Source organism: Athene noctua, chromosome 22 (genome assembly GCF_965140245.1).
Source record: "Athene noctua chromosome 22, bAthNoc1.hap1.1, whole genome shotgun sequence".
Taxonomy (NCBI): Eukaryota; Metazoa; Chordata; class Aves; order Strigiformes; family Strigidae; genus Athene; species Athene noctua.
The window spans coordinates 8,421,446-8,447,262 of record NC_134058.1 but is presented as its reverse complement, the minus strand read 5'-3'; the positions used below and the strand labels follow the sequence as shown (position 1 = coordinate 8,447,262).

Genomic DNA, 25,817 nt, shown 5'->3' with positions numbered 1-25,817 from the left:
GCTCTTCGGCGCCCAAATTTCCCAGGTATTTTGGCCACATGCTTGGGATACAAATTAAATAATAACCCGCTAACGACCAGTGATGGGACACCCACCCCCCCCCCAGCCCTGAATCTGAGCTGGCTGGATCTGGGGTGAAAAAAGGGTGCTTTTTCTTTTTTTTCTCCGGCAGAGCTGGCCCCATCCCTGCTCGCCGGCGCAGCTTTGATGATATAATTTCAGCCGTTCCTCGGTCCCCGGTGGGTCCCCGAGGGGAGACAAGACCTGAATTCCTAATGCAGAAAAACAAGCAGAAAAAAAAATCCAAACCCATGCGGGGTTTTTATATTTTTTTTTGGTGTTGTTTTTTTGGCTTTTCCCAAGCTTTTTGGGCCTGTTGGGAAGAGGAACAAAGCGGGTGGTTATTCCCCAAAAGGAGCGGAAAGGATCTGGGGGGGGGGGGGGGGGGTGCTGGGGGGATGTGGAGAAAAGGGGGGTGCCAGCAGCCAGAGCGGGGCGATTCGGCGGTGAAAGCCAAGGAGTTTGTTCCCTTTGGCTCCCGGCCAGGCGGTCACGCCGCCTCCAAAATATGCGGCTGAACCCCCCCTCGCCCCCCCGGGGAATTGCGTGTGTGTGTGTGTGTGTGTGTGTGTGTGTGTGTCCCCGCCTCCACCTTCCCGGCCCAGGTCCCCTCTTCCCCGGCCCGCCACCCCCCTCTTGCCCCGGGGTTTTGGGGGACACACGTCCTCTGCTCGGTCCTTGGCAGGGAGCAAACGCGTCCCCGGGGTCCTTTGGGGCGAGGGGAAGCCTCGCCGTGGGGCAGCTGCTGTTGCCGTGGGGCAGCCAGGGCTGGCAAAGCCCACCGCGCCCGTGGGTCCCACAGGTCACCGCAGCTGGGTATCGCGGTGACCTGGGAGGGGACAGCCTGTCACCCACAGCTCCTCTCAACGTGATTTTTGGCCAAATTGGTAAAATTTGGTGGAAAATGGTGTTTTCTCAGCAGTACCTGTGTCAGTGTCACCTGGGGTGTCCCCTGTCCCTGTTGGGATGGGGCAGTGCTGGTGGGGACGGACAGATGGATGGACGGAGGGACAGAGGGGAGGAGGGACAAAGGGATGGAGGGAGGGAGGGATGGACAGAGGGACGGGGGATGGAGGGGCAGAGGGGTGGGCAGATGGAGGGACAGAAGGACAAGTGGATGGATGGAAGGGTTAAGGGACGGGGTGGGGCATGGGTGGCTGGATGGAGGGACAGACGAACGGACAGAGGGCTGGCTGGACAGACGGACGGACGGACGGACGGATGGATGACTGGAGGTGCCGCGGCGCCGAGGCTGGAGCTGGAGCCGCCGGCCGGAGCTGCGGGGATCGCCCCTCCGCCGCGGCCCCTTTAAGCGCCCCGTCCTCAAACGGCAGCGCGGCCCCTTTAAGCGCCCCCCCCGGGCGGGCGGTGGTACGCGCCGACGGGCCGCGCCGCGCGGGGGACAATGGGGCGGGGGCGGCGCCACCGGGGCGCGGGGGGGCAGGAAGTGCCGCCAGGCCCCGCCTCCGCCTCCGCCTCCTCCGCGTTCACCCCCGCCCGTCGCGGCGGGGCGCGCTGTGAGGCGGCGGCGGCGGCATCGCTCCTCCCCTCCCCGGGCAGCGGCACTGGGAAGCGGGCACCGGCACCGGCACCGGCTGGGTGAGGGCAGCGGGCGCCCGGCAGTTGGGGGAGGCCTCGAAGCGGGGCTTTGGCGGGCGCCGGTCTCGAACCCGGAGCGTGTCGGGGCAGGGAGCTGGGGGCGGTCTCGAACCCCGGTCCTGACGGGAGGCGGAGGGGCAGCCTCGAACCCGCGTCCCGCCGCTGCAGCCTCACCCCGGCCCCCCCTTGCAGCCCCGCTGCAGCCTCACCCCCGGGCTCCCTCGTATCATCTTCACCCCCGGTTGCCCCCGTTGCAGCTCACGGCGCGTCCCCCCGGTTCACCCCTAGTGCCCCCCGACATTACAACTCCATTGTACCCCCCCCGGGGCTCCCCCAGATCACCTTCACCCCCAATCCCCCCCCCCCATTGCACCCTCTCCACCACCCCACGTTGCATCCTGACGCCCGATTCCCCCCATATTCCAGCTCCCTCACTAGCAGCCTCACACCCAGACCCCCCCATTCCTCAGGACCCCCCCACTCACCATCTGCCCCCCCAGGCTCCCCCCCAGCCCCACGCCATGGCCTGCAGCCTGAAGGACGAGCTGCTCTGCTCCATCTGCCTGAGCATCTACCAGGACCCGGTGAGCTTCGGGTGCGAGCACTACTTCTGCCGCCGGTGCATCACGGAGCACTGGGTGCGCCAGGAGCCCCAGGGCACCCGCGACTGCCCCGAGTGTCGCCGAACCTTCGCCGAACCCACCCTGGCCCCCAGCCTCAAGCTGGCCAACATCGTGGAGCGTTACAGCGCCTTCCCCTTGGACGCCATCCTGGGTGCCCAACGCAGCCCCTTCCCCTGCAAGGACCACGAGAAGGTCAAGCTCTTCTGCCTCACCGACCGCGCCGTCGTCTGCTTCTTCTGCGACGAGCCTGCCGTGCACGAGCAGCACCAGGTCACCAACGTGGACGATGCGTTCGAGGAGCTGCAGGTGGGTCCGTCCATCCCTCTTTCTGTTCCTCCCTGACCACGGAGCATCATCCCTCCAGCAGCCCCTGCCCTGAGCTGCTCCTCTGAGCTCCCTCATCTGTCCGTGCCCCCCTTGGCTCGCCCAGGGCAGGGGGGGAGTCCCCGGGATCCCTGGAGGGGTTGAAGAGTCGGGCTGAGCCAGCGCTGAGGGATCTGGGGGAGTTGGGAACGGTCAGGGGGAGGGTCATGGTTGGACTGGAGGAGCTTCAGGGGCTTTTCCAACCCAGACGATTCTGTGATTCTGTGTGTTAGCTCTTGTCTGTCTGTCCCCGCACCCCTTCCGTCAGTCCTGTAGTTTCCTCCCACCCCTCTGTCCGTCTGTCAATCCACATGTGCTTCTGTGGCTGCCCCCACAGGATCTCCCCTTTCTCCATCCACACTGGAGGTCCCTGAGGAACCCCAGACCAGCCAGACATGCATCTGCTGAGCTGCCCCCCCAAGCCATTACCTGCGCCCCTGCTCTGCCCTGGACAGGACACCCCTGCCAGCAAGGACCCCCCATGCCCCTGCCCCCCCTTTCCCACCACTCCCTTACCCCATGAGCTGGGTTTTTGCAGGAAAGCTGCCTGCCAGGATCCCTTTTTTCCCCCCAGATCCCCTATTTTATGTTGTTTTTTTTTTTTTTTACAGCGGGAGCTGAAGGAGCAGCTCCAGGGGCTGCAGGAGAGTGAGCGCGGCCACACCGAAGCCCTGCACCTCCTCAAACGGCAGCTGGCCGAGACCAAGGTACCAGAGGGGATGTGGCCGTGCCCCCTGATAGCACCCCAGCCCCAAGCCTCACCGACCTGATTTGGGGACCCGCAGAGACCCCAAACCCCACAGTTTCATGGATCTGCCCCATTTTTTCATCACCTGGGACCCCAAAACACACCAGCAAGTTGCTCATCCCTCTTACTTCTTTCAGGGCTGCTTTTCTTTATCTTTTTCGTTAATTTTTTTATTTTATATTTATCTCCTCCTTGCTCAGGTGTTCAGCTTTCAGCGAGGTTCAATTTTCTCTCCATCCCCACCAGCGATGGGGGTTTTCTAGGTCTCCTATAGAGATGTGGGTTCAAATATCCATCCTTGGATGCTTGGAGCATCCAGAATCTTTTGGGTTAACAGGGCTGTAGGGGTTTATTTTGGGAATTATGGATTCATGGAGGGGTCAGGGCAGGTTTTGTGGGGTCGTGACACCCATCTGCATCCCAAAAGTCTTCAGCCAAGAGCCTGCGGGTGACTATCGGGGAGGCTTTTGAGCGGTTGCACCGGCTGCTGCGGGAGCGGCAGAAGGCGATGCTGGAGGAGCTGGAGGCAGACACGGCGCGGACACTGACCGACATCGAGCAGAAGATCCAACGCTACAGCCAACAGCTCCGCAAGGTGCAGGAGGGCAGCCAGATTCTCCAGGAGCGCTTGGCCGAAGCCGACAAACATGTCTTTTTAGCCGGCGTCGCGTCCCTTTCCGAGAGGTGGGTGACACTGGGGTGACACCGGGGTCTTCCACGTCGTTCCCTCTTCTTCATCATCTCCCCTTTGCAGGCTGAAGGGGAAGATCCACGAGACCAACCTGACCTACGAGGACTTTCCCACCTCAAAGTACATGGGGCCGCTGCAGTACACCATCTGGAAGTCCCTTTTCCAGGATATCCATCCCGGTGAGGGGCGTGGGGATGGGCTGGTGGGGAGTTCCGAGGGACAGGGACATCACCAGTGAGGGACAGGGATGGGGACATCACCGGTGAGGGGTGGGGACATGCCAGCGAGGGATGGGGATGCACTGGTGACCTCCACCCCACCATGGTTTGCAAACCAGTGGGGCAGAGCCCCCCTGCGCTGGGTCTGGGGGCTGTGTTGACGCTTGTGTGTGTGTGTGTGTGTGTCCCCTTGTCCCCATGTGCCGCAGTGCCAGCAGCCCTGACGCTAGACCCCGGCACGGCTCACCACCGCCTCATCCTCTCCGATGACTGCACTATCGTGGCTTACGGCAACCTACACCCCCAACCGCTGCAGGACTCCCCCAAACGCTTCGACGTGGAGGTCTCGGTCTTGGGTTCGGAGGCGTTCGGCGGCGGGGTCCACTACTGGGAGGTGGTGGTCTCCGAGAAGACCCAGTGGATGATCGGTTTGGCCCACGAAGCTGTCACCCGTAAAGGCAGCATCCAAATTCAACCCAGCCGAGGTTTTTATTGCATCGTCATGCACGATGGTAACCAGTACAGCGCCTGCACCGAGCCCTGGACCCGGCTCAATGTCAAGAGCAAGTTGGAGAAGGTGGGGGTCTTCCTGGACTACGACAAGGGGCTTCTCATCTTCTACAATGCTGACGACATGTCCTGGCTCTACACCTTTCGGGAGAGGTTTCCTGGCAAGCTCTGCTCTTATTTTAGCCCCGGGCAGAGTCACGCCAACGGGAAGAACGTCCAACCTCTCCGCATCAACACCGTCCGCATCTAACAGGGGGGGTATTGATGTGTGTGTGCCCCCCCTCGGGTGTTTTCCCGCTGTTTGGTGGAGTTTTGGGCTGATCCTGCCCCCGGTGCCGGGCAGAATCCGGCCTTTTTCCCCTCCTTGTGCTGCCAGGAGGGCCCCGGTGCGGGGTGGCAGGGAGAGGGGGTGTGGGGGGGTGCGGGGTGGGGAGGAGGGGTCCGGGCTGCTGCAATAAACGGATTTAGAGAGAAGGGGCTGGGTGGTGGAGAGCCCCGGGGCGGGGGGGCAACGCTGGGGTGGTTGTACGGTGCCGGGGTGCAGCATGGCGAGATGTAGGGACTGCGTCAGGCGGTGCAACGCCATAGGTGCTGCGCCACGGCACCTATACGGCACTTATACCGTACAGCGCTGTGCAGCGTGCTGTGCCACGCCATACTGTGCTGTGCCGTACCGTCCGTGCTGCACCGTGCCCCATAGTGGTGCGACAGGGGGACGGGGAATGGGCCATACAGGGGTTGTCTACCTATAGGAGCAGTTCCCATATAGGGAGTGCTGCCTCCAGGGAGGGGCTGGGCTGCGGAAGGTGTATGTATATAGGGGTGACACGACGTGGAGAGCGGGGCTGTGCTCTAGGGCCCTGTGCGTGTGTCGGGCTGTATAGGGGCTGTGCTCTATAGGGGGGTGATGTGTAGGGGGTGGGCTCTATAGGGGCTGTGATATGTATAGGGGTGTGCTGTACACAGGTGTGATACGTAGGGGTGGGGTTCTATAGGGGCGGTGACTGATCTATAGGGGCGGTGACTGATCTATAGGGGCGGTGACTGATCTATAGGGCCGGGAGGGTCCAGCCCTGCCCGCGGCTCCCCGCCCGCCCGCCCGGTGGCGCTGTTGCACTCCCTCCCGGGAGCGCGGCGGCGGGTGTTCGCGCATGCGCGCTGAAGGGGGGGCGCACCCGCGCATGCGCCGCTAGGCCGGGCAGGCGCGCGCCGAGCGGGCGGGGCCCTGCCGCCGCCATCTTGCCCCGGGCACGGCCCCGCCGGTACCGGGAATTGGGGGGCGCGGTGTGCTGAGGGGATCCGGTGGCTGGGAGGGGGGATGAAGGGGCCCTGAGGAGCTGCGGCACCCAAAGGACCGGGGGGGGGGAGGGGAGGGACTTGGGCGTGTTGTTGTGACGTCGGTGAAGGAGCGCTGTGGGGCAGCTGAAGGGGCTGGGGGACGGGAGGAGTCTGTGGGGCTCAGGGTGCCCGGGGGGGTGGGGGGAGTACCTGTGGGATCAGGATGCCTGAGGGAGTGTGGGGGGCACCTGTGGGGCTCAGGATGCCGGGGGGCGGCCCTGTGGGACCCTTGGTTGGCGGGGTGGGAGGGGGGCGATGGGGTCTGGGGGGGGCCGTGGGGGCAGGGTTAGAGCTCCAGGCCCAAGGGAGCTGTGGGTCCGGGGCTAGACATGGGGGGCTGTCCTTGGGGCTGGGGGCAGTCAGGAGGGGCAGTGGGGCTGGCAGAAGAGGGGGTGGCCCTGGGGTGACACCACCACGCCCCCCCCCAGCCATGGAGCCGAGCGCGGGGGGGCGGAAGGAGAGGCCGAAGCCCCGGGAGCCGACGGCTCGCCTGGAGAAGGCCAAGCAGAAATCAGCCCAGCAGGAGCTGAAGCAGAGGCAGAGGGCGGAGGTGAGCGACCCCAGGGCTTGAGGGGGGAGGAAGGACGACGGCAAGGCTGGGGCCGAACCCGCCCCCATCGCCTCTCTCTGTCTCACCCCCCCGCCCCTCGCAGATCTACGCCCTCAACCGAGTGATGACAGAGCTGGAGCAGCAGCAGTTTGACTCCTTCTGCAAGCAGATGCAGGCCTCTGGCGAGTGAGGCAGCACGCACAGCCCCCCCAGACAACCCCAGCCCCCCTCGCCATCTGCCGCCCATCTCCTTTTGTAACCCTTTTGTTATTTATTATCGAATAACCACTCTTTTTTTTTTTTTTTTTTAAATAAAATCTGTGGTGGTTCCACGTTTCTCCGGCTCCTGGTCCCTCAACGGCGCCGGCAGCTCTGGGCCAGTGCTGAGTGGGAATGGCGCGGGGGTGGCCGGATTGGGGCCGGGTGCCAGAGCAGCTGTGGCCGCTGGTCACCAGCTCCGGCCCTCCTCACACCGAGCCAGACCTCGGGCCTGCCAAGGGACAGGGTCCTGCCCTCCCAGTGCCTGGATTCGGCTGCACAAGGGGGGGAAAATGGCGGGGGCTGCATCCAGCTCTTGCAGCTGCTCGCGCCGCAGGAACCTCCCCGGGGACCCCGAGTGTTTCTCTCCGCCACTCAGCGCAAGGTTTGACCTTCGCTTCCTTCCTCCACCCACACGCCTCCTCTTTCCAGTCACCACTGTCCGGCATCCTCCAGCTTTCCAGAGAGCTCAAATCACCAGTTTCAAATCCCGCTTTCCCCTTCTGTCTACCCCCCCCCCCCCATGCCCCAGAGAGCAAACAGCGAGAGGGGAGGAAAATAAAACATGTTAGAGAGATTATTTCCCTACAGCGATGGGTAAAATAATAAATACCAAAACACTGCTGGTGCGTTGGGTTTCAAAACCCCTCTGGAGATTTGATCGGCGGCTTCCTTCCCCCAGGGAGGGGGCGTCCTCGTTTTTGGGGGTGTAAACCTCCCCCTTGTAATAAATTAACACTGTACAGTGGGAGAAATCCCTAAATTTCACGTTCCTCCGCGCAGGCAAGGGTTTGGGGGGGTCTCTGGAACGGGGCTGTTCTTGTAACAGGGGATGGAGGTTTGCTCACGCCCCACCCCTACGAGGGACGGGGTGTGGGAAGGGAATTTTGGGGCTCCCCTGAAGCGGAGCCTTTCCTACTGCTCAGTTACTTCCCTTTTCTTTTCTAAACAGGCTCCTGCCGCAGGTCGGATTTCTTGAGAAGAGCGAAGGGAGATCCCAGTGGAGGAGGCGGCACCCGAGAGCGAGGAGGAGGAGGAGGAGGAAGGCTTTACTAGGCGTTAGGCAAAGATGGGTTTAGGCTTTGCAGCTCCAGACAGCGAAGGGGAAGATGATGTAGGATGTCGACCAGGCGAGGCAATAGACGGAAGCCACCGCCATCGGTGAGAAGAGGACGGCCACCACCCCTACGGATTGGGAAAAGCCTTTGGGATCTGCTCCTTCCTCCTCCGCCGCCAGCTCGGTGGGTTTAATTACCCCCCCGCCTTGATTTTGTCCCCATCTTTACCTCCAGCGTAAACCAATTTCTTCCAGAGCTGGGACTCCAGCACCTTGTCGTGGGGGTAGAAACCCCGATCGACCATGAAGAGGATCATGACGATGGCGGCGACATGCAGCAGGGTGACGTTACCCCCCGTCAGCAGGAAGGTGCCCGCCAGCAGCGAGGAGGCGTAGGGACAGGGCAGCCCCCGGTAGGTGAAGGGGATCCCTGCTGGGTGCCAGATATTCAGCCGGGGAGGGGGAAATCACCCCAAAAAACCCACCCCGATGCGCCTCCTAAAAACTTGGCTTACCGCTGGAGAAGAAGCAGAGGCGAGCGAATACGGCCATCACGTAGGCGATGGCCAGTAGCCCATCCAGGACGCCCTGCGGCTGCAGCAGCAGAGCTGTGGCCAGCCCGAAGGTGGTAAAATCGGCAAAATCATCCAGTTTGGCACCTGCGGGCAGTGAGCGAGCAGCTGCCAGATGGGTTGGGGAAGGAGGGAGAGCCGGGCGGTGGGTTGCCGGAGTGGCAGGATGGACTCACCCAGTGCCGAGCAGGCGTTGAGCTGTCGGGCGACGGCTCCGTCAGCCAAATCGAGCAGAAATCCCACCAGCAGCAGCCAGCACGAGTGGTGGTATTGCCTGGGGTGGGGTGGAGAGGGCGAAAATGGCGTGACCCCACTTGACAACCCACCCTGGTTTCACCCCATTTTCTCCTTTTTCCCCACCTGTTGATGCTGCAGAGGATGGAGGAGAGCCCTGCCACCAGATTGGCCACGGAGAGCCCGTTGGCGGCGTTTTTCCGGATGAACTCCAGCGTCCGGCCCTGGCCCGCTCGCTCACTCAGGAACAGCTTCTTTGTGGACTGGAAAACACCTGCAACGCGCCGAGGTGGCCGGTGAAGGGCAGGACCGACAGCCGCTTTCCAGTCGGGGAGTTACTTAAACCCTCCCCGAGGTAGCAGGTCGGTGCTGGGGAGGGGGGGACAAAGCCCTGCAGCTCCCCTCACCTCCTCCAGCGCTGAGAAGGGGCTGGAGATTTTGGGGCCTGCTGCCAACAGTGGGAGCCTTGCTGGCTGTTCCCCTCCTCAAACCGAAGCCCCCAAAAGCCTTTTTAGCAAGCGGCGAAGTTTGTTGGGGTTTATTTATTTTTTTTTTGTGAGCCCTGCGTCTTAACTACCCACTGGAGGCGAAAATAAAACCAAATAAACCAATAAATGAAGCACAAAAACAACAACAACAAAAAGAAAAATAAAACCAAACCCAAGCTTAGACTAAAAGCCAACCCCGGTTTTAAGCTCTATTGATCTTATATACCTATATGGCTAAGCTTTAGAGAAAGAGTTTAAGGGTCATGTCCTACTAGTGGGCTTTGCACCCTGCCTTTGCCGTGGTCCCAAAGCCAGACAAGCTGGTGAGATCCTTCATCTGAAAGAAAACAGCACGTCAGAGCAAAACAAAAGCCACCCCCTCCCCTCCCCTCCCCCCTTTACCCGCTCCCGGCTGAGCCCGGGCCAACTCATTGCCGTCCCGGTGCCGCAACGCCACCAAAAACTGCTCCCGAGGTGTAAAAAAAAAACCCAACCAAAACCAAGCGAAAACCAAACATCGGTTGCAAGGGATGAAAATATATTCCTGGTTTGGGGAATCTTGATGGGGTCAGCGGATCTGTGTGCCGGCAGTGACCTTTGGACACCGCGCCCCGAGCCGCCGGTGCGGGCTGAGCTGGGCGGCTGGGGATGGAAAATCCCCCTCGATCTGCTGGTCTGGTCACTCCGCCGCCTCCGATTTTACCGGCTCCGGTGGTTTCTGGGGGGGCTGAGCATGTGCCTGGTGCCGTCCCCCCGGCTTTTTTACCTTGGTTGGGGCTAAGCCAGTTGGGTTTGGGGTCTCCAAAGGCAAAAAGAGAGGAAAGACGGTGATCTGGGGGCTTGCCGACACCCTCCTCGCCCTCCCCAGCACCGGGCAGGATCAGGCCCCCGGGGGGGTTATCGGTGCCGCTGCTACACCAGATCCAGGCACCGACGAGCATCACGATCTCCAGGCATCGCCACGGCACCCAAACTTTGCCGTTCTTGACGCTTTGAGCCCCGAAAGCAAAGAGACGGGGTGGGAGGGACTCCCCAAATCCACGCCACTGCCTGTGCATTTTATTACTACTTCTGGGGGAGAAAAATGCGGGTTTGGTTCTCCTGTTTGATCCCATATGCGTTACGGGGGGTCTCTTCCCCACCACGGCGGTCTCACCCCCCCAGGGCTGAGGGAAAAAGGGTGTTCAACTGGTTAGGTGCAGAATGAACCTATTGGGTGGGGGGGAGCTGTCTGATGTTTTTTACGCTTTTCTGCCCCAATTCACAGGGCGGAGCAAGCGGTGCTCACCTGCTGACCCTTAAATTTCCTCTTAAACCCCCCAAACCAGCAATTTTTGCGAAAGGACCGAGCGGCATCGGGGCGTTGAGCTGGCACTTACCGACCGGCGGTGACACCATCCACATGGCTGCGGTTACGGCGACCGTGACACCCTGGTGAGGGGAAACTGAGGCAGGGGCAGTTGAGCAGGCGCTGGCCCGGCGTGGCGGCGACGCCGCGTTATATAAGGAAAAGCTTGGCTGGCTGAGTCACCGTGCCGGGGGTGGGTCCGGCCAGAGGACACGGGGGTTTTCGGAGGCGGTTGGCACCACCGGCGAGGGAGGAGCTGCCCCGGGGGGGGCCAGGGGGCCATGCCAGGCTCGCAGCACCCGTGCCAGGCTCGTACCACCCGTGCCAGCCCCAAAGGCCCTGTGCCAGGCTCGCAGCACCCGGGCCAGGTGTGGACCACCCATCCCACACTCGCAGCACCTTTGCCAGGCTTGCAGCACCCATAGCAGGCTTGCACCAGCCCTGCCAGGCTCACAGCACCCATCCCACGCTCTCAGCACCTGTGCCAGGCTTGTAGTAACCACATCTGGCTCACAGCACCCATGCCATGCTGGTAGCACCCATGCCAGTCCCACAGCACCTGTGCCAATCCCACAGCACCCATGCCAGGCTCACAGCACCCATGCCAATCCCACAGCACCCATGCCAGGCTCACAGCACCCATACCATGCTGGTAGCACCCATACTATGCTGGTAGCACCCACACCAGTCCCACAGCACCCACACCAGTCCCACAGCACCCATGCCAGTCCCACAGCACCCATGCCAATCCCACAGCACCCATGCCATGCTCACAGCACCCATACCATGCTGGTAGCACCCCTGCCATGCTCACAGCACCCATACCATGCTGGTAGCACCCACACCAGTCCCACAGCACCCTTGCCAGACTCGTAGCACCCACGCCAGTCTCAGAGTACCCAGGCCATGCTCACAGCACCCATACCAGTCCCACAGCACCCATGCCAGCCCCCAGCACCCTGCTGCCACCGTGGGGCATTTGCGCCCGACCCCGGGCCGTTTCGCCGCCAGTTCACACCGCCAGTGCCGCCGGGGGTCACGGCTGGTGCTGATAAGAAACCGCTGGCTCAGCCGGGTGCTGCTGGGTTAGGCCGCCCCTGTTCCCCCTCCCTGGGGCCCTCAGCAGACAGCACCCACTTGTGCAAGGGTGTCACGAGTTGGGGCGGCCTCAGCTCCCCCTCCCTCCTTGAGCGAAGGACCCTTGATAGCGGCGGGGCCGCAGCATGCCGGGGCGGCACTGGCGGACAATGGCGGCGACACCGGGCCACCGCAGGGAGAGCAAAGGTCCCGCGGGACACAGTGACAAGGGGCCAATAAAACTTATACAGCCCCAGTGCCCTGCAGCAGGAATTTTCCATCCAGATCTCCAGGGGGAACGGGGGGTGCTTGCAGCACCCATCGCTGCGGGGTGCCTGGCTCGAGTGGGGGACCTGGGGTGCCCCAGTTGGGGGGTCCCAGGGGTGCTGGCCGCGACGGGGTCACCGGTGAAAGGGCTCTTTGTTCGCCGGTCACGCGCCGGTGGCGGCGGTTGCGAAGCGACGGCTGGGCCGGGAGGGCAGGAGGCGGTGGGAGAGCCACAGCCATGGCTGGCCCTGGCCTTGGGGCGCCTGGAGGGGGCCATCCCCGGGGCCTCGGGGCGCCTCAGGGGGGGCCCATCCCTGTGGTGATAGGGTGTCACCAGGTGCCCATCACTATGGCATCAGGGCATGTGGCTGAGGCCACCCCTTGTGTCCTCAGGGCCCATCCCTGTGGCATCAGGGTCTCTTGGGGTACCTGTCCCTTTGGCATCATGGTGCCCATCCCCGCGGCTTCAGAGCACCTCGGGGTGCTTGTCCCCGTGGCACCTGGGTGTCACTGGGTGCCCGTCCCTGTGGCATCTGGCCACCTATGGGTGCCCCTCCCCATGGCATCACGGCTCCTCGGTGCAAACCATCACTGGATGCCCATCCCCGCAGTATCTGGGCACCTGTGGGTGCTCCCCACACCTGCTTGGTCAGTGGCACCTGCCACCCCCACGCGTGCCCCCACCCCAGCACAGGGACACACATGGTTGCCAGCGCTCTGGGTTTATTTGCCCGATGCCGGGCCGGGAGGTCGCTGTCACCGCTGTCGCCGCACTCAGTTCTTGTTCATGGTCTGGAAGGGAGAAGCTGCTCAGGGCACCCCGGCAGCACGCTGGTACCCCGGTACCCCAATACCCTGGCACCATGGCACCCCATTGCTCAGCACCCCAACACACCCAACACCCTGGTACCCCAGCACCCTAACACCCTGGCACCCCATTGCTCAGCACCCTAACACCCTGGCGCCCCAGCACCCTGACACCCTGGCACCGTGCCACCCCATTGCTCAGCACCGTCGTACCCCAGCACTCCAACATTCTGGCACCATGGCCCCCCAGCACCCTGAGCAACCTGACACCTTTGACACCCTGGCACCCTTGTCCCCTGGTGCCCCAGCACCCCATCATCCTGGCACCCCAGCACCCTGTGCCCCCCGTCCCCCACCTCAGCGATCCAGTCCTCGAAGGCAGAGACGCGGGTGAAAACCGTCGGCTTCTTGGGCGCATTGCAGCCCAGCCCGGAGACGAAGCTGGCGATGCCGTGCACCTCCCACTGCCCGTCAGCCGCCTGGCAGTTCAGGGGACCCCCCGAGTCGCCCTGGGGTACAGGATGGAGTGGAAGCGGGGGTCAGCACTGGGGTGGGGTCCCAGTGTGTGTGTGCCCCCCCGCCAAGGCCCGGCATGGCACTCACGTTGCAGCCGGCCTTCTCGGCGCCGCCGGCGCAGATCATGGTGCGGCGGATGGCGAGGGCGCCCCACCAGTCGGGCTGGGTGCAGCGCTCGTAGCCCACCACGGGCAGCAGCGCCTGCTGCAGCCGATTGGGCAGCGCCCCCCCCGCTGCCAGACGGGTGTTAGGGGGGCCGGGGGGGGCTGTGCCCGGTGTCCTACTGCTGGCCCTGACCAGCCATGGCTGTCCAGCCAGCTGGCCATCCACCCATCCACCAATCCATCCATCCACTCATCCATCCATCCATCCATTCATCCATCCATCCATCCATCCACCCGTCTGTCCGTCCATCCATACAACTGTCCGTCCATCCATCCATCCATCCATCCATCCATCCATCCATCCATCCATTCATCCATCCATCCATCCATCCATCCGTCCATCCATCTGTCCATCCCTTCGTCCCTGCATCTTTCAAGCCCTCCATCCCTCCATCATTCCCTCCTTTACCTCATCCATCCTTTCTCCATCCCTCCATTCCCCCATCTTCCCCCATCCAGCCTCTCATCCATCTCCCCATCTCCCATCCATCCATCCATCCATCATCCATCCATCCATCCATCCATCCATCCATCCATCCATCATCCATCTCCCCATCCATCTCCCATCCATCCATCCATCTTCCAACCATCTCATCTGAGCAGGATGTGACACCATCCATCTCTCCCTACATCCAACCATCCCTCCATCTCCCATCCATCTCCCCACTATCTCCCACCCTCTCCCCTCCATCCAACCATCCGCCCATCTTCCAACCATCTCCCCATCCGTCTCCCTCCCTCCCTCCCTCCCTCCCTCCCTCCATCTCCCCATCCATCTCACTCCCTCCATCCAACCATTCCTCCATCTCCCAACCATCTCCTCCATCCATCCATCTCCCTCCCTCCCTCCCCCCCTGTGTGCCCCCCGGACGCACTGGCCAGCCGCCCCCAGCCGCTCAGGTAACAGGGGTACCCATCGGGCAGGATGGTGCCCGCCGGCGGCAGCCGCCCCGTCTGCACCTGGGTGTTGAGCACCGCCGGGCGCTGCAGCTTCAGCAGGGCGATGTCATTGCTGCCACAACACAGGGACACGTGTCACTGGGAGGGAGGGGGGACACACAGCGTCCCCAACACCCCCCTCTCCTGCCCAGGCACCCCGCTCACCCGCAGGCCACGCAGGAGCTTCGCCATTTGGGGTGGACGAAGATGTCAGCGGGGTCCACAGGGATGCGCTGCTCGGGGCCCTCCCCAGCACCCATGTCGTACTCGCCCAGCACCACCTCGTAGGTGCGGGAGGAGCTGCCCGCGGAACGGGGACGTCAGGGGAAACAGCGCCCGCTGGCACCCCGGGGTGCTGCAGCCCTGCACCCCCTCCCTGCACCCTGCACCCCATTTATGCACCCTGTACCCCCTCCATGCACCCAGCACCCCCTCCATGTATGCTACACCCCCTCCAGGCACTCATATTGCACCCAGCACCCCCTCTGTGCACCCTACATCCATCCTGCACAGTATATCACCCCTGCACCCCTCCCTGCACCCAGCATCCTCTCCCTGCACCCTACACCCCCTCCCTGCACCCATCTTGCACCCAGCACCCCATCCCTGCACCCTGTACCCCCTCCATGCACCCAGCACCCCATCCCTGCACCCATCCAGCACTGTACATCACCCCTGCACCCACCCTGCACCCAGCACAACCTCCATGCACCCTATATCCCCCTGCACCCCCATCCCCTCCCTGCACCCATTCCTGCACAATCTCTATGCACCCAGCACCCCCAGACCATTCCCTGCACCCCCTTACCCCCCTTCTGCACCCCACATCCCCCTGTACCCCCCTGCAGCCCTCCTGCACCCACCCCTGTCCCTCTGCACCCCCCTGCACCCCTCTGGCGCCTTACACCCATCCTGCACCTTGCACCCCCTTGCACCCCCCTCCCTCAGCACCCCACACCCCCCCCAGCACCCGCCGTGGGTCTCGGGGGGGGTGTCCCTCACGAGATGCAGTGCGCGGCCGTCATCACCCAGTCGGGCGCGATGAGGGAGCCGCCGCAGGTGTGGCGGAAGGTGCCGTCCCGCTCATACTGCAGCGAGATCTGCGGGGACACCAGTGGGTGCCACAGCACCCATGGGTGCCCCCCCCGCCCCCCTCCCTCACCCAAATCCCCCTGCCCACTCACCTGCCAGGGCCAGCTATAGGGTTTGGCATCCTCCCCGTTGACCACCCGTGAGTCCGGCAGCACCGCAGCCCGGCTGCCTGCGGGACAGGGCACCCGTCACCCACCGGGCACCCATCGCCCCCCCCGAGGTTGGGGACACGGAGGGGGGCTCGGGGACACGGCGGGGCAGGGGGGGGCTCAGGGACACCTTACCACCGGCCACCAGCAGGAGGAGGAGGCTCAGCATCGTGATCCCGCTCAGTCAGGGCATCCAGGGGCGGCCGCCGGCTTTAAATCCCCCCCGGTATCGGGGGCGCCCAAGGGCACCCCTGGGAACGGGCACCAGGTGCCCACCTGGGTGCTGGGGGGGGCGCCGGGGTGGGGAGGTTAAACATTAACCTCGGCCTTGGGGGGACGTGGCACCCGGCACCCCGCCAGCCACCCCCGGCAGAGACCCTATAGAGCCCTGTGCCCCATAGCCCCTGGCCCCCCCCGTACCCCTACAGCCCCCATACCCCCTCTGGCACTGGTGCCCCCATAGTCCCTATAACCCCCCCGTACCCCTACAGCCCCCATATCCCGCTGTCACTGGTGCCCCCATAGTCCCTATAGCCCCCCCATACCCCTACAGCCCCCATACCCCCTGTCACTGGTGCCCCCATAGTCCCTATAACCCCCCCGTACCCCTACAGCCCCCATATCCCCTGTCACTGGTGCCCCCATAGTCCCTATAACCCCCCCGTACCCCTACAGCCCCCATATCCCCTGTCACTGGTGCCCCCATAGTCCCTATAACCCCCCCGTACCCCTACAGGCCCCATATCCTGCTGTCACTGGTGCCCCCATAGTCCCTATAGCCCCCCCGTACCCCTACAGCCCCCATACCCCCTGTCACTGGTGCCCCCATAGTCCCTATAGCCCCCCCGTACCCCTACAGCCCCCATACCCCCTGTCACTGGTGCCCCCATAGTCCCTATAACCCCCCCGTACCCCTACAGCCCCCATATCCCCTGTCACTGGTGCCCCCATAGGCCCTATAACCCCTCTGTGCCCCTATAGCCCCCATACTGCCCCATGTGCCCGCGGGCTGCAGGGTCCCAGGGGGGCTCTCTGTGGAATTTCCCAGGGGTGCTCCCCCCCAGCACCCCCCGGTGTCCCCACGCCCCCTCACATCCCATGGAAGTTCCCAGGGGACCCTCCCGGTGTTCCCCCGTGTCCCCGTGGGCACGCACAGAGGTGTCCCCTGTGTCCCCACGCCCAACTGTATCCCCGTGGAAGTACCCAGCGGTGTCCCCTGTCCCCCACGGCATTCCCACGCCCCCCCCCGTGTCCCCATCAAAGTTCCCAGAGGTGCACCCCGGTGTCCCCACGCCCCCCCGTGTCACCGTCACAAGTTCCCAGAGGTGTCCCCACGCCCCCCGTGTCCCCATCAAAGTTCTCAGAGGTGCACCCCGGTGTCCCCACGCCCCCCCGTGTCCCCGTCACAGTTCCCAGAGGTGTCTCCCGGTGTCCCCACGCCCCCCCGTGTCCCCGTCACAGTTCCCAGAGGTGTCTCCCGGTGTCCCCACGCCCCCCCGTGTCCCCGTTACAAGTTCCCAGAGGTGTCCCCACGCCCCCCGTGTCCCCATCAAAGTTCCCAGAGGTGCACCCCGGTGTCCCCACGCCCCCCCGTGTCCCCGTCACAGTTCCCAGAGGTGTCTCCCGGTGTCCCCACGCCCCCCCGTGTCCCCGTCACAGTTCCCAGAGGTGCCCCCCCGTGCCCCCCCCGCAGAGGGCGCCCTCCCGGGTGGCCCCGCCCCGCGAGGGGCGGGGCGGGGCGGGGCGAGGCGGGGCGGCCCCGGGGCGGGCGCGGCGCGGAGCGGAGCGGGCCGGGAGCGGAGCGGCGGGGCCGGAGCGGGGCGATGGGGCCGGGGGGAGCGGCGGCGCTGGGCGCCCTCCTGCTGCTGGGAACCCTCCTCGGAGTGAGTGACCCCCCCGCCCCGGGTCCCGGGGGGTGTCCCGAAAGGAGTTGGGGTCACCTAAAGGGGTTGGGATCTCTCTAAGGAGTTGGGGTGTCGTGTGTCCCGTCCCCCCCGTGTCCCGTCCCCCCCCCCCCCCCCGCACTTGGGATCCTTCCGCGGAGTTGGGCTCTTGCGAAGGAGTTGGGGGGGTTGCGCTGTGCCTGGAGGGAATTGGGGTTCCCCCTTCCCCCCCCCCCTCCCTAGGCCCCGAGCGGAGGTCCCCGGTTCGTGCTCGGGTCGATAAGGGAATTGGGGTTCCCCCCCGCCACCTCCCCGGGAGCTGAAGGGGTACAGGGACCCCAACGTCCTGCCTTGTCCCGCCAGGGGATTGGGGTCCCCCTGGGCACCAAGGAGAGGTGGGGTCGCCATCCCCTAAGGGTTGAGGGGTTCCCCCCCCGTACCGGTGGAATGTGGGGTCCCTGGCACCCTGCCCCAGTCCCTAAGGGATTGGGGGTGTCCCGTCCCGTGTCCCCCCCCCGCCGTTCCGGGGGCATGTGGGGACCCCAGCATCCGGCCCCTAAAGGGAATTGGGGGGTGTCCCATCCCCCCTCGGGCATCAGGGAGAGACATGGGGTCCCCATCCGCTTGGGAATTGGGGTCCCCCATGAACCCGGGGTGCGTGGTGTCCCAAGGCCTCAAGGGACTGCCCCCCCCCCCCCAGGGCTCAGGAGCACGCGGGGTCCCCATGCCCTGTCCCTTCGGGAATTGGGGTCCCCCAGGCTCCGGGGTGAGGGGTTTCCATCGTCCCCCAAAGCCACCCATATGCCCGTGACCCTGGGGGTCGAGCTGTGCCCCCCCCCCGGGACCCCACTGCCCCCCTCGTCCTGAGTGCGGGCCACGTATAGGGGCGCGTCCAGCTCTTGGGGTGCTGCCCCCCCCCGCACCCCCCATCCCCCTCTCCTGCCCCCGGGCTAAATTTAAAGGGTGACGGGTGGCGCCGGCCACCCTAAAAATAACTCTTCCAAAATTCCCCCTCTAGGGGGGGCTGTGTCTGGGGGTGCCCTGGGGCGGGGGGGCCACACCCAGGTGAGGTGCGGGGGAGGGAGGGTGACACCTCTGGGTGCCCCCCATGAGGGTGCAGGATGGGTTTGTGCCGTGGGGCAGGGCACCCCCTATTTGGGGGGGGTCCCTAAGGCGGGTAGGGGGGCTGGTGGTGATATGGGGGGGGCCCCCCCGTGGCGGGGGGGGGCAGGGGGGTGGTTTGGGGCTGGGACGGTGCCCGGGGCTGAGAACAGAGGGGGCCTTGTTGCTCGGGGCCATGCTGGCAGGGCCGCCCCCCCCCTCCTCCGTGGGGCTCCCACCCACATCCCGGGGGGGGCTGGTGGGGACGGAGAAGGCAAGGGGGGGGAGTGTCCCCACTTTACACCACCCCCCCCAACCCCATTCCGCTATGGGACAGGGGGGATTTGGGGACACTCTGATGGGGTAGCACCCCACTATTCCCCCCCCCGGGATGCTGAGGAATGTGCCGCCCCCTAAAAAAAAAAATGCAGGGGAGGGTCCACCCACTCCCACGGGAGGGGGGGGGAAGGTGTCTGGCGAGGGGTGGTGATGGGGTGCCCCCCCCCCTCCCCGAGGTCTGCGAAGGGTTAATGTTGGGGAGGGGGAGCGAGGGCCAACAGGAATGTGCGATAAGATCGTCAGGCCTGGGGGGGAAGGGTGGGGAGTCGGGGGGGGGGCCACGCACACGCGTGTGCACGCACACGCAGCCGGCCCCCCCTCCCCGCTTGCACCCACGCTCTTGCACGCTCGTGTGCGCGCTCGCGCCAGCTTCACTCGCGGGGAGAGCGGGACACACACACACACGCACACACACACACTCGTGTGCCCCCTTGGGGGACACTTGGGGTCCCCGCAGGGCCCCCCCAGCGCACGTGGCCCCGCGCGCTCCCTTCAGCTCTTTCCCATGGCCAAAGATGGCCTGGCCGGGAGGAGGAGGAGGGGGAGGAAGAGCAGGGGGCGGCCGGGCCGCCCGGGTCCCCTCAGCGCCCCTGGGGCGTTCCCGTCCCGTGTGCCCCCCCCGCTCCCCCCCCCCCGGCCCGAAACCCGTCTCTTTTGGGATAAATTAGGCAATGCCAGCGGGGAGGAATGCAGCGGGCGGGGGCACACACATATTTTGGGGGGCCCCCCCTCCCCCTCTTAGGAGCGACTTTGACCCCGCAGCTGTTTTCACCCCCAAATCTCCGGGGGAGGGCAGCAGCGGGGCGGGAGGGGGGGGTTAGGCAGCTGCCTGGACCCCCCTGGGGACCAGCATCCCACCAGCTGCGCTGGCAGCCCCCGCCCCCCCAAAACCCGGGGGTGTCCCGGCCCCCCTTAAACCCGGGGGTGGCTCAGCACGGCAACAGGGTTCCCTTGGTCCCGGGGGACCCCCGGGGAAGGCAGAAGGGTTTTTTTCGGGGGGGGGAAAACACCTTTTAGACACGACCTTGGGGGAACAATAAGTCGGGGGGGGGGGCTGCTATTAATAACCCCCCCGGTTATTATTCCTGCTGTGCGTCACCTCCTCTTCCTCGCCCGGATGAAGTAAAGGGGGGGCACATCCAGATTTGGGGGGGCACAGCCATATTTTTTTTGAGGAGTGGGAGGCACAACCAGATTTTGACAAAGGGGCACATCCAAATTGGCCGGGGGGGGGTGCTGAGGTGTCGGGGGGGGGGGTGTGTGTGTGTGTCCCAATTTGGGGCGCAAGGTTCATCGAGCGAAATCGCACGTGGGCCAGGGTGGTGCTTCCTCACCCTCCTCTTCCTCGGGCTCCCCCCCCGCCCCGTTTTCCCCAGGGTGCGGGGCAGGATTTGGGCCGGCGAGTGGAAAATGTGAGCGGCGGCAGCGGCGTCTCCGGCCGGGCGCGGTGCCCCGGCGGCGGCGGCGGGGGGAACCCGGGCGTCCGGGTGCGGGGCCGCGGCGCGGGGAGGCTTCCGGTAACAGGAGAGGGGTGATTGTCCCCTCCCTGGCCACCGCCGGTGACAGGACAGGCAGCTGCCCTTCCGCCTGCCCGCCGTGGGGCCCGCTGCCGGCCGGAGCTGAGCACCCGCCCGCTCGGTGCATGTGTGGAGAGAGTGGGCAGAGAACCCACACGCTCGGTGCATGGATGGGGGAGCAGCGGCAGAGGACCCGCAGACTCGGTGCGTGTGTGGGGGCAATGGCAGAGCCCCCACGCGCTCAGTGCACGTGTGGGAGCCCCAGCTGAGCACGTACGCGCTCGGTGCATGTGTGGGGGGACAACGGCAGAGCACCCACACGCTCAGTGCATGTGTGGGGAGCCCCAGCGGAGCACCCACATGCTCGGTGCGCAGTTGGGGGGGCCCGTAGCAGAGAACCCACGCGCTCGGTGCATGTGTGGGGGCAATGGCACAGGACACACGTGCTCGGTGCGTGTACGGGAGTGATGGCAGAGCACGTACGCGCTCGGTGCGTGTGTGGGGAGCGACAGCTGAGCACCCACACGCTCGATGCATGTGTGGGGGGCAGCAGCTGAGCACCCACATGCTTGGTGCATGGGTGGGGGGGTGGTGGCAGAGCACCCCACCGCTCAGCGCACACGTGGCCTCCTCTGTGCCTCAGTTTCCCCGTCCGCACCCCACTTTCCACCCCCCCCCACCCCCCCAAGCAGCCGGGGCTGGGCTGGCACCCACGGGGTCCCCCCTCCTCCAGAGCCAGACTCCCTCGGGGTGCCGTGTCCCCCTTTCTTTGTGCAGGCGAGTGGCCACATCCCCCCCTGTGTCCCCCCCCTTGTCCCCCCCCCCTTGTCCCCCGTCCCCAGCGCCCGCTTAATCCCCCCGGCGCTTGTTTGCACAGCAAAGTGCTGCCCCGACGGATTCCTCGCCCCGGCGGGCGCCAAGGGGGGGTGAGGGGGGGCACCCGCCAGGGCGGTGCACACGCGTGTGCGCAGCTGGGGGGGGCGAAGATGGGTGTGCAGGAGCGGGGGCTGGTGCACACACGTGTGTGCGTGTTGGTGGCGTCGCCAAGGGTTGGTGCGTGGCAGCGGTGGGGGTGCGGGCGCGTGTGCGCGGTCACGTGTCAGGGTGGACACGCGTGTGGTGGTGTCACACGCACGGGTGCAGCCGCGTGTCAGTGTGCGCGTGGGTTTCCGTGTCTGCATACGTGCTTAGCAGGGCACACGCATGTGCACAGCTGTGTGCCGCTGTGCACCCATGGCCCCGTGTTGGGGGATGCATGGGGTGGTGCAAACGTGTGTGCACAGTCACGTGGGTGTGTGCGCATGCATCCCCGTGTTGGGGCACACCTGTAATGGTGCAAACACATGTGCACAGCCACGTGTCAGGCAGCATGCACATGTGTCCCCATGTCAGCACACACATGCAGTGGTGCAAACATGTGCACAGCCATGTGTCAGTGTGCACACGTGTCTTCATGTTGGTGCATGTGTATAGTTGTGCAAACACGTGTGCACAGCTATGTGTCAGTGCACACATGTGTCCCTGTGTTGCTGTGTGTGTAGCGGTGCAAACGCGTGGGCATATCCTCGTGTCAGTGTGCACATGTGTTCCTGTGTTGGTGCATGCATGTAGTGGTGCAAACGTGTGCACATCCATCTGTCAGTGTGCACACATGTCTCCGTGTCAACGCACACATGTAGTGGTGCAAACGCATGTGCAGAGCTGCATGTCAGCGTGCACATGTGTGCCCATGTTGACACACACGTGTAGCTGTGCAAATACGTGTGCACAGCCACGTGTCAGCGTGCACACATGTTCCCATGTTGCTGCGTGCATGCAGTGGTGCAAATGCATGTGCACAGCCATATGTCAGCGTGCACAAGTGTCCCTGTGTCGACGCACATGCATGTAGCCGTGCAAACGCGTGTCCACATCCACGTGTCAGCACACACACACGCGTCCCCGTGTCGGTGCACACCCAGAACGGTGCAACCGCCTGTGCACAGCCACGTGTCAGCACGCACACGCGTCCCCGTGTTGGCACACGCGTGTAGCGGTGCGAAAGCGTGTGCCCGGCCCGCGCTCCCCTCACCCCGCTGCCCCGTGTGCCTGCACACGCGTGTGCCCGCTGCCGTGGCGCCGCAGGAATGCGGTGGGTGGGCGATGAGCTCATCCCCCCCCCGCGCCGCGCTGACTGCACCGCACAGCTATGCGGCCGCGGCCCTGCCAGCACCCACCCGTGTCCCCCCCCCGTGGCGGTGACGTGGCCTGGCACCCAGCGGGGGGGTGACGGGTGTCCCCCAGGTCACCCGCGGCACCCGGGGCTTGGCCGAGACCTCCTTCCCCGAGGACACGGTGGCCGATCACGTCGGGGGGACGCGGGGACGCCGGTACTACGAGCACCTCTCCGATGACGAGGACCTGGTGGCATCTGGAGGTGAGGTGGCACCGGGGGGGGGGGGCTGACACTGGGCGGGGGGGCTCACACTGTGGCTGGGTGCCACCATGGGGGGGTGCCACCACGGGTGCCACTCGCATCGTTCCCATTGCGGATGGCACTGGGACCTGGGGGGATGGTGGCACTGGGTGGGTCTGTGCCACCCTGGGAGGGTGGGTGTCACCAAGGGTGGGTGCCAACATGAGGGAGTGCCACCACGGGTGCCACTCGCGCTGTCCCCATTGCTGGTGGCACTGAGTGAGTTTGTGTCACCCTGGGTGGGTGTCACCCTGGGTGGATGCCACCGTGGCTGGGAGCCGCTTTGGGGGGTGTCACCATGGCTGGGTGCCACCATGGGTGCCGCTTGCGCTGTCCCCATTGTGAATGGCACCAGGACCTGGGGGGATGGTGGCACTGGGTGGGTCTGTGTCACCCTGGGTGGGTGTCACCGTGGGTGGGTGCCACCATGGCTGGGAGCCACTTTGAGGGTTGTCACCATGGCAGGGTGCCACCAGGGGCGCCACTCACGCCGTCCCCATCGCAGATGGCACCAGGACCTGGGGGTATGGTGGCACTGGGTGGGTCTGTGTCACCCTGGGTGTGTGTCACCGTGGGTGGGTGACACCCTGGGTGCCACCTGCGCTGTCCCCGTTGCAGATGGCAGTGGGGAGGACGGCAGCGGTGTCACCTGGCCACCGGCGAGCACTACCCATGTACCCAGTGTTGGGCTGGCACCCACCGGTAAGGGGACGCCCTGGGGTGGCACCTGTCCCCTGGGTGTCACCCGTGTGTCACCGCTCTCAAGCTCTGTCTCCTCTTCATCCTCCTCTTCCTCTTCTTCCTCCTCCTCCTCCTCCTCCTCGGCGGGCAGCGCCCGGGCCCCCCCCCGCGCCGGCGGGCATGGTGGTGGCCGAGCCCGAGGACGACCCCCCGCTGAGTAAGTGACACATTTTAGGGGACACCCCCCCCCCTCCTTGCTGCACCCCCACTTTTTTCCCTCAGTGCCTTATACTGGGGGGGGACTCAAATATTAGGGGGGCATCTGGGTGGGAGGGTCACAGCTGGATGGGGGGGTCACAGCTGGATGGGGGTCACAGGGGGGTATTTTTAGGGAGGTGCAGGTGCCACCCCCATCATTTTTGACACCGGCCCCCCCCCCCCATTTTTGACACCCCCCCAGTTTATTTCCGGGCGCTGGTGAACTTCACCCGCAGCATCGACTACAGCCGGCAGCTGGAGGACCCCGAGTCTGAGGAATTTCGGGAGATTTCCGAGGCTGTGGTGGATACGGTGAGAGGGGGGTCACGGGGAGGGGGGCTGCTGGGGGTGGGGGGCACCCAAGGGAGCACCCTGACACCCCCATTTTCTGCTCCCCCCCCCCCATCAGCTGGAATCGGAGTATTACAAGGTGCCAGGGGAGCAGGTGGTCAGCGTGGTCTTCATCAAGTGAGCTGAGGGGGGGTTGGGGGGGCCCAGGGGGGTTTTGAGGGAGCATGGGGGGGTTTGGGGTGCAGGGGGGGGTTTGGGGGGCGGGGAGGTTTGGGGTGCTGGGGTAATTGGGAGGATGGGGAGGATTGGGGCTGATTGGAAGTTGGGGGAGCAGTGGGGAGGTTTGGGGGGGCTATAGGGGGGATAGGGATGATGGGGAGGTTTGGGGGTGCAGGGGGTTGTGGTGATGGGGAGGTTTGGGGGGGCTATGGGGAGGTTTGGGGTGCAGAGGAGGTTTGGGGGTGCAGGGGGAATTGGGATGGGGAGAACTGGGGGTGATGGGGAGGTTTGTGGGGGCTGGGGGGAGGTTTGGGGGTGCAGGGGAGATTTTGGGGGTGCAGTAGGGAGGTTTGGGGGTGCAGTAGGGAGGTTTGGGGGTGCAGGGGAGATTTTGGGGGTGCAGTAGGGAGATTTTTGGGGTACTGAACCCTGTTCCCACACCCCCCAGAGAGCTGGAAGGCGACGTCTTCGTGGAGCTGGACGTGGGCTCGGAGGGGAACGGGGACGAGGCGCAGCTGGGGGGGGTCCTGCGGGACCTGCTGGCCGCCGGCTCCATCGCCTCCTACCTCACCTCCCCCCACGGCTTCCAGTTCCGGCGCTTGGGGGCTGGTGAGCACCGGGGGGGGGGTGGTCTGGGGGGGCTATAGCAGGTTTGGGGGGGCTATGGGGTGGGGGGGGTTTAAACCGCCCCCTGTATCCCATCACGCTGCTTGGTCCCACGTCCCAGCGCATCTCGACACCCCTCCTTCCCCCACCACTCCAGCTTCTGGTGGGTGGGTATTTTTGGGGGGTGTCACCTGATTGTGCCCCCCCCTCCAACCAGTGACCCCCCACCCGCGCGCCTGCACCCCCTCGGAGTTCACCTGTGGCAGCGGCGAGTGCGTCGCCAGCGAATACCGCTGCGACCGCCGGCCCGACTGCCGCGACGCCTCCGACGAGGACGGCTGCGGTGAGACCCCCCAAAAACCCCCGGCACCCTCATTTACCCCCACAGCCCCCCATACACCCCCCCTGCTCCCCCATTTCCCCCATAACCCTCCATATGCCCCCCTGCACCTCCATTTGCCCCAATAATCTCTCTATAAACCCCCCGCACCCCCGTTTTGTCCCTATAACCCCCAGAACTCCCCTACATCCCCATTTTCCCTCAATAAAACCCCATAACCCCCCTGCACCCCCGTTTCCCCCCATAAACCCCCTGCCCCCCATTTCCCCCAATAACCCCCATAACCCCTCCACTGCACCCCCATTCCCCCCAATAACCCCCCATAACCCCCCAGCACCCCTATTTCCCCCCAATAACCCCCCATAAACCCCCCACTGCCCCTGAATTACCCCCCATAACACCCCCTGCCCCCCATTTCCCTCAATAACCCCCTATAACCCCCCACTGCACCTCCATTTC

The 25,817-nt window shown here is 64.8% G+C and overlaps 5 protein-coding genes across 6 annotated transcripts in view; 3 read left to right on the top strand and 2 right to left on the bottom strand.

The window, feature by feature from the left end:
- The first annotated feature begins 1,525 nt into the window (after positions 1 to 1,525).
- TRIM62 (tripartite motif containing 62) lies at positions 1,526 to 5,195 on the top strand. The gene is made up of 6 exons (XM_074924819.1): positions 1,526 to 1,659; positions 2,160 to 2,588; positions 3,257 to 3,352; positions 3,821 to 4,077; positions 4,148 to 4,263; positions 4,512 to 5,195. Exons 2-6 carry the CDS (start codon positions 2,181 to 2,183, stop codon positions 5,060 to 5,062), a joined length of 1,428 nt encoding a protein of 475 aa, XP_074780920.1. The 5' UTR covers positions 1,526 to 1,659; positions 2,160 to 2,180; the 3' UTR covers positions 5,063 to 5,195.
- A 668-nt stretch (positions 5,196 to 5,863) lies between these two features.
- SVBP (small vasohibin binding protein) lies at positions 5,864 to 7,036 on the top strand. The gene is made up of 3 exons (XM_074924743.1): positions 5,864 to 6,074; positions 6,579 to 6,700; positions 6,804 to 7,036. The coding sequence occupies exons 2-3, from the start codon at positions 6,581 to 6,583 to the stop codon at positions 6,888 to 6,890; spliced, it is 207 nt and encodes a 68-aa protein (XP_074780844.1). The 5' UTR covers positions 5,864 to 6,074; positions 6,579 to 6,580; the 3' UTR covers positions 6,891 to 7,036.
- A 469-nt stretch (positions 7,037 to 7,505) lies between these two features.
- On the bottom strand, positions 7,506 to 10,801 carry TMEM269 (transmembrane protein 269). 2 transcript variants are annotated; one of them, XM_074924741.1, is made up of 7 exons: positions 10,689 to 10,764; positions 9,602 to 9,646; positions 8,948 to 9,095; positions 8,764 to 8,861; positions 8,531 to 8,674; positions 8,245 to 8,445; positions 7,506 to 8,143 (listed from the first exon to the last, which is right to left on the bottom strand). In XM_074924741.1, exons 1-7 carry the CDS (start codon positions 10,711 to 10,713, stop codon positions 8,034 to 8,036), a joined length of 771 nt encoding a protein of 256 aa, XP_074780842.1. In that variant the 5' UTR covers positions 10,714 to 10,764; the 3' UTR covers positions 7,506 to 8,033. The 2 variants fall into 2 exon arrangements, with proteins under 2 accessions (XP_074780842.1, XP_074780843.1); XM_074924742.1 differs by lacking the exon at positions 9,602 to 9,646 and having other exon boundaries at positions 10,689 to 10,801.
- Positions 10,802 to 12,165: 1,364 nt separating this feature from the next.
- On the bottom strand, positions 12,166 to 15,837 carry CELA3B (chymotrypsin like elastase 3B). The gene is made up of 8 exons (XM_074925136.1): positions 15,804 to 15,837; positions 15,612 to 15,688; positions 15,430 to 15,527; positions 14,593 to 14,727; positions 14,364 to 14,500; positions 13,412 to 13,557; positions 13,165 to 13,317; positions 12,166 to 12,315 (listed from the first exon to the last, which is right to left on the bottom strand). The coding sequence occupies exons 1-8, from the start codon at positions 15,835 to 15,837 to the stop codon at positions 12,166 to 12,168; spliced, it is 930 nt and encodes a 309-aa protein (XP_074781237.1).
- Positions 15,838 to 17,440: 1,603 nt separating this feature from the next.
- HSPG2 (heparan sulfate proteoglycan 2) overlaps positions 17,441 to 25,817 on the top strand; it is a 38,771-nt gene continuing 30,394 nt past the window's right edge. Inside the window, exons 1-8 of the mRNA XM_074925135.1 lie at positions 17,441 to 17,551; positions 22,792 to 22,924; positions 23,582 to 23,665; positions 23,796 to 23,861; positions 24,105 to 24,214; positions 24,312 to 24,370; positions 24,861 to 25,021; positions 25,236 to 25,361. Coding sequence (XP_074781236.1) covers positions 17,492 to 17,551; positions 22,792 to 22,924; positions 23,582 to 23,665; positions 23,796 to 23,861; positions 24,105 to 24,214; positions 24,312 to 24,370; positions 24,861 to 25,021; positions 25,236 to 25,361 — 799 coding nt within the window. The 5' untranslated portion in view covers positions 17,441 to 17,491. The remainder of the gene's footprint in view (positions 17,552 to 22,791; positions 22,925 to 23,581; positions 23,666 to 23,795; positions 23,862 to 24,104; positions 24,215 to 24,311; positions 24,371 to 24,860; positions 25,022 to 25,235; positions 25,362 to 25,817) is intronic.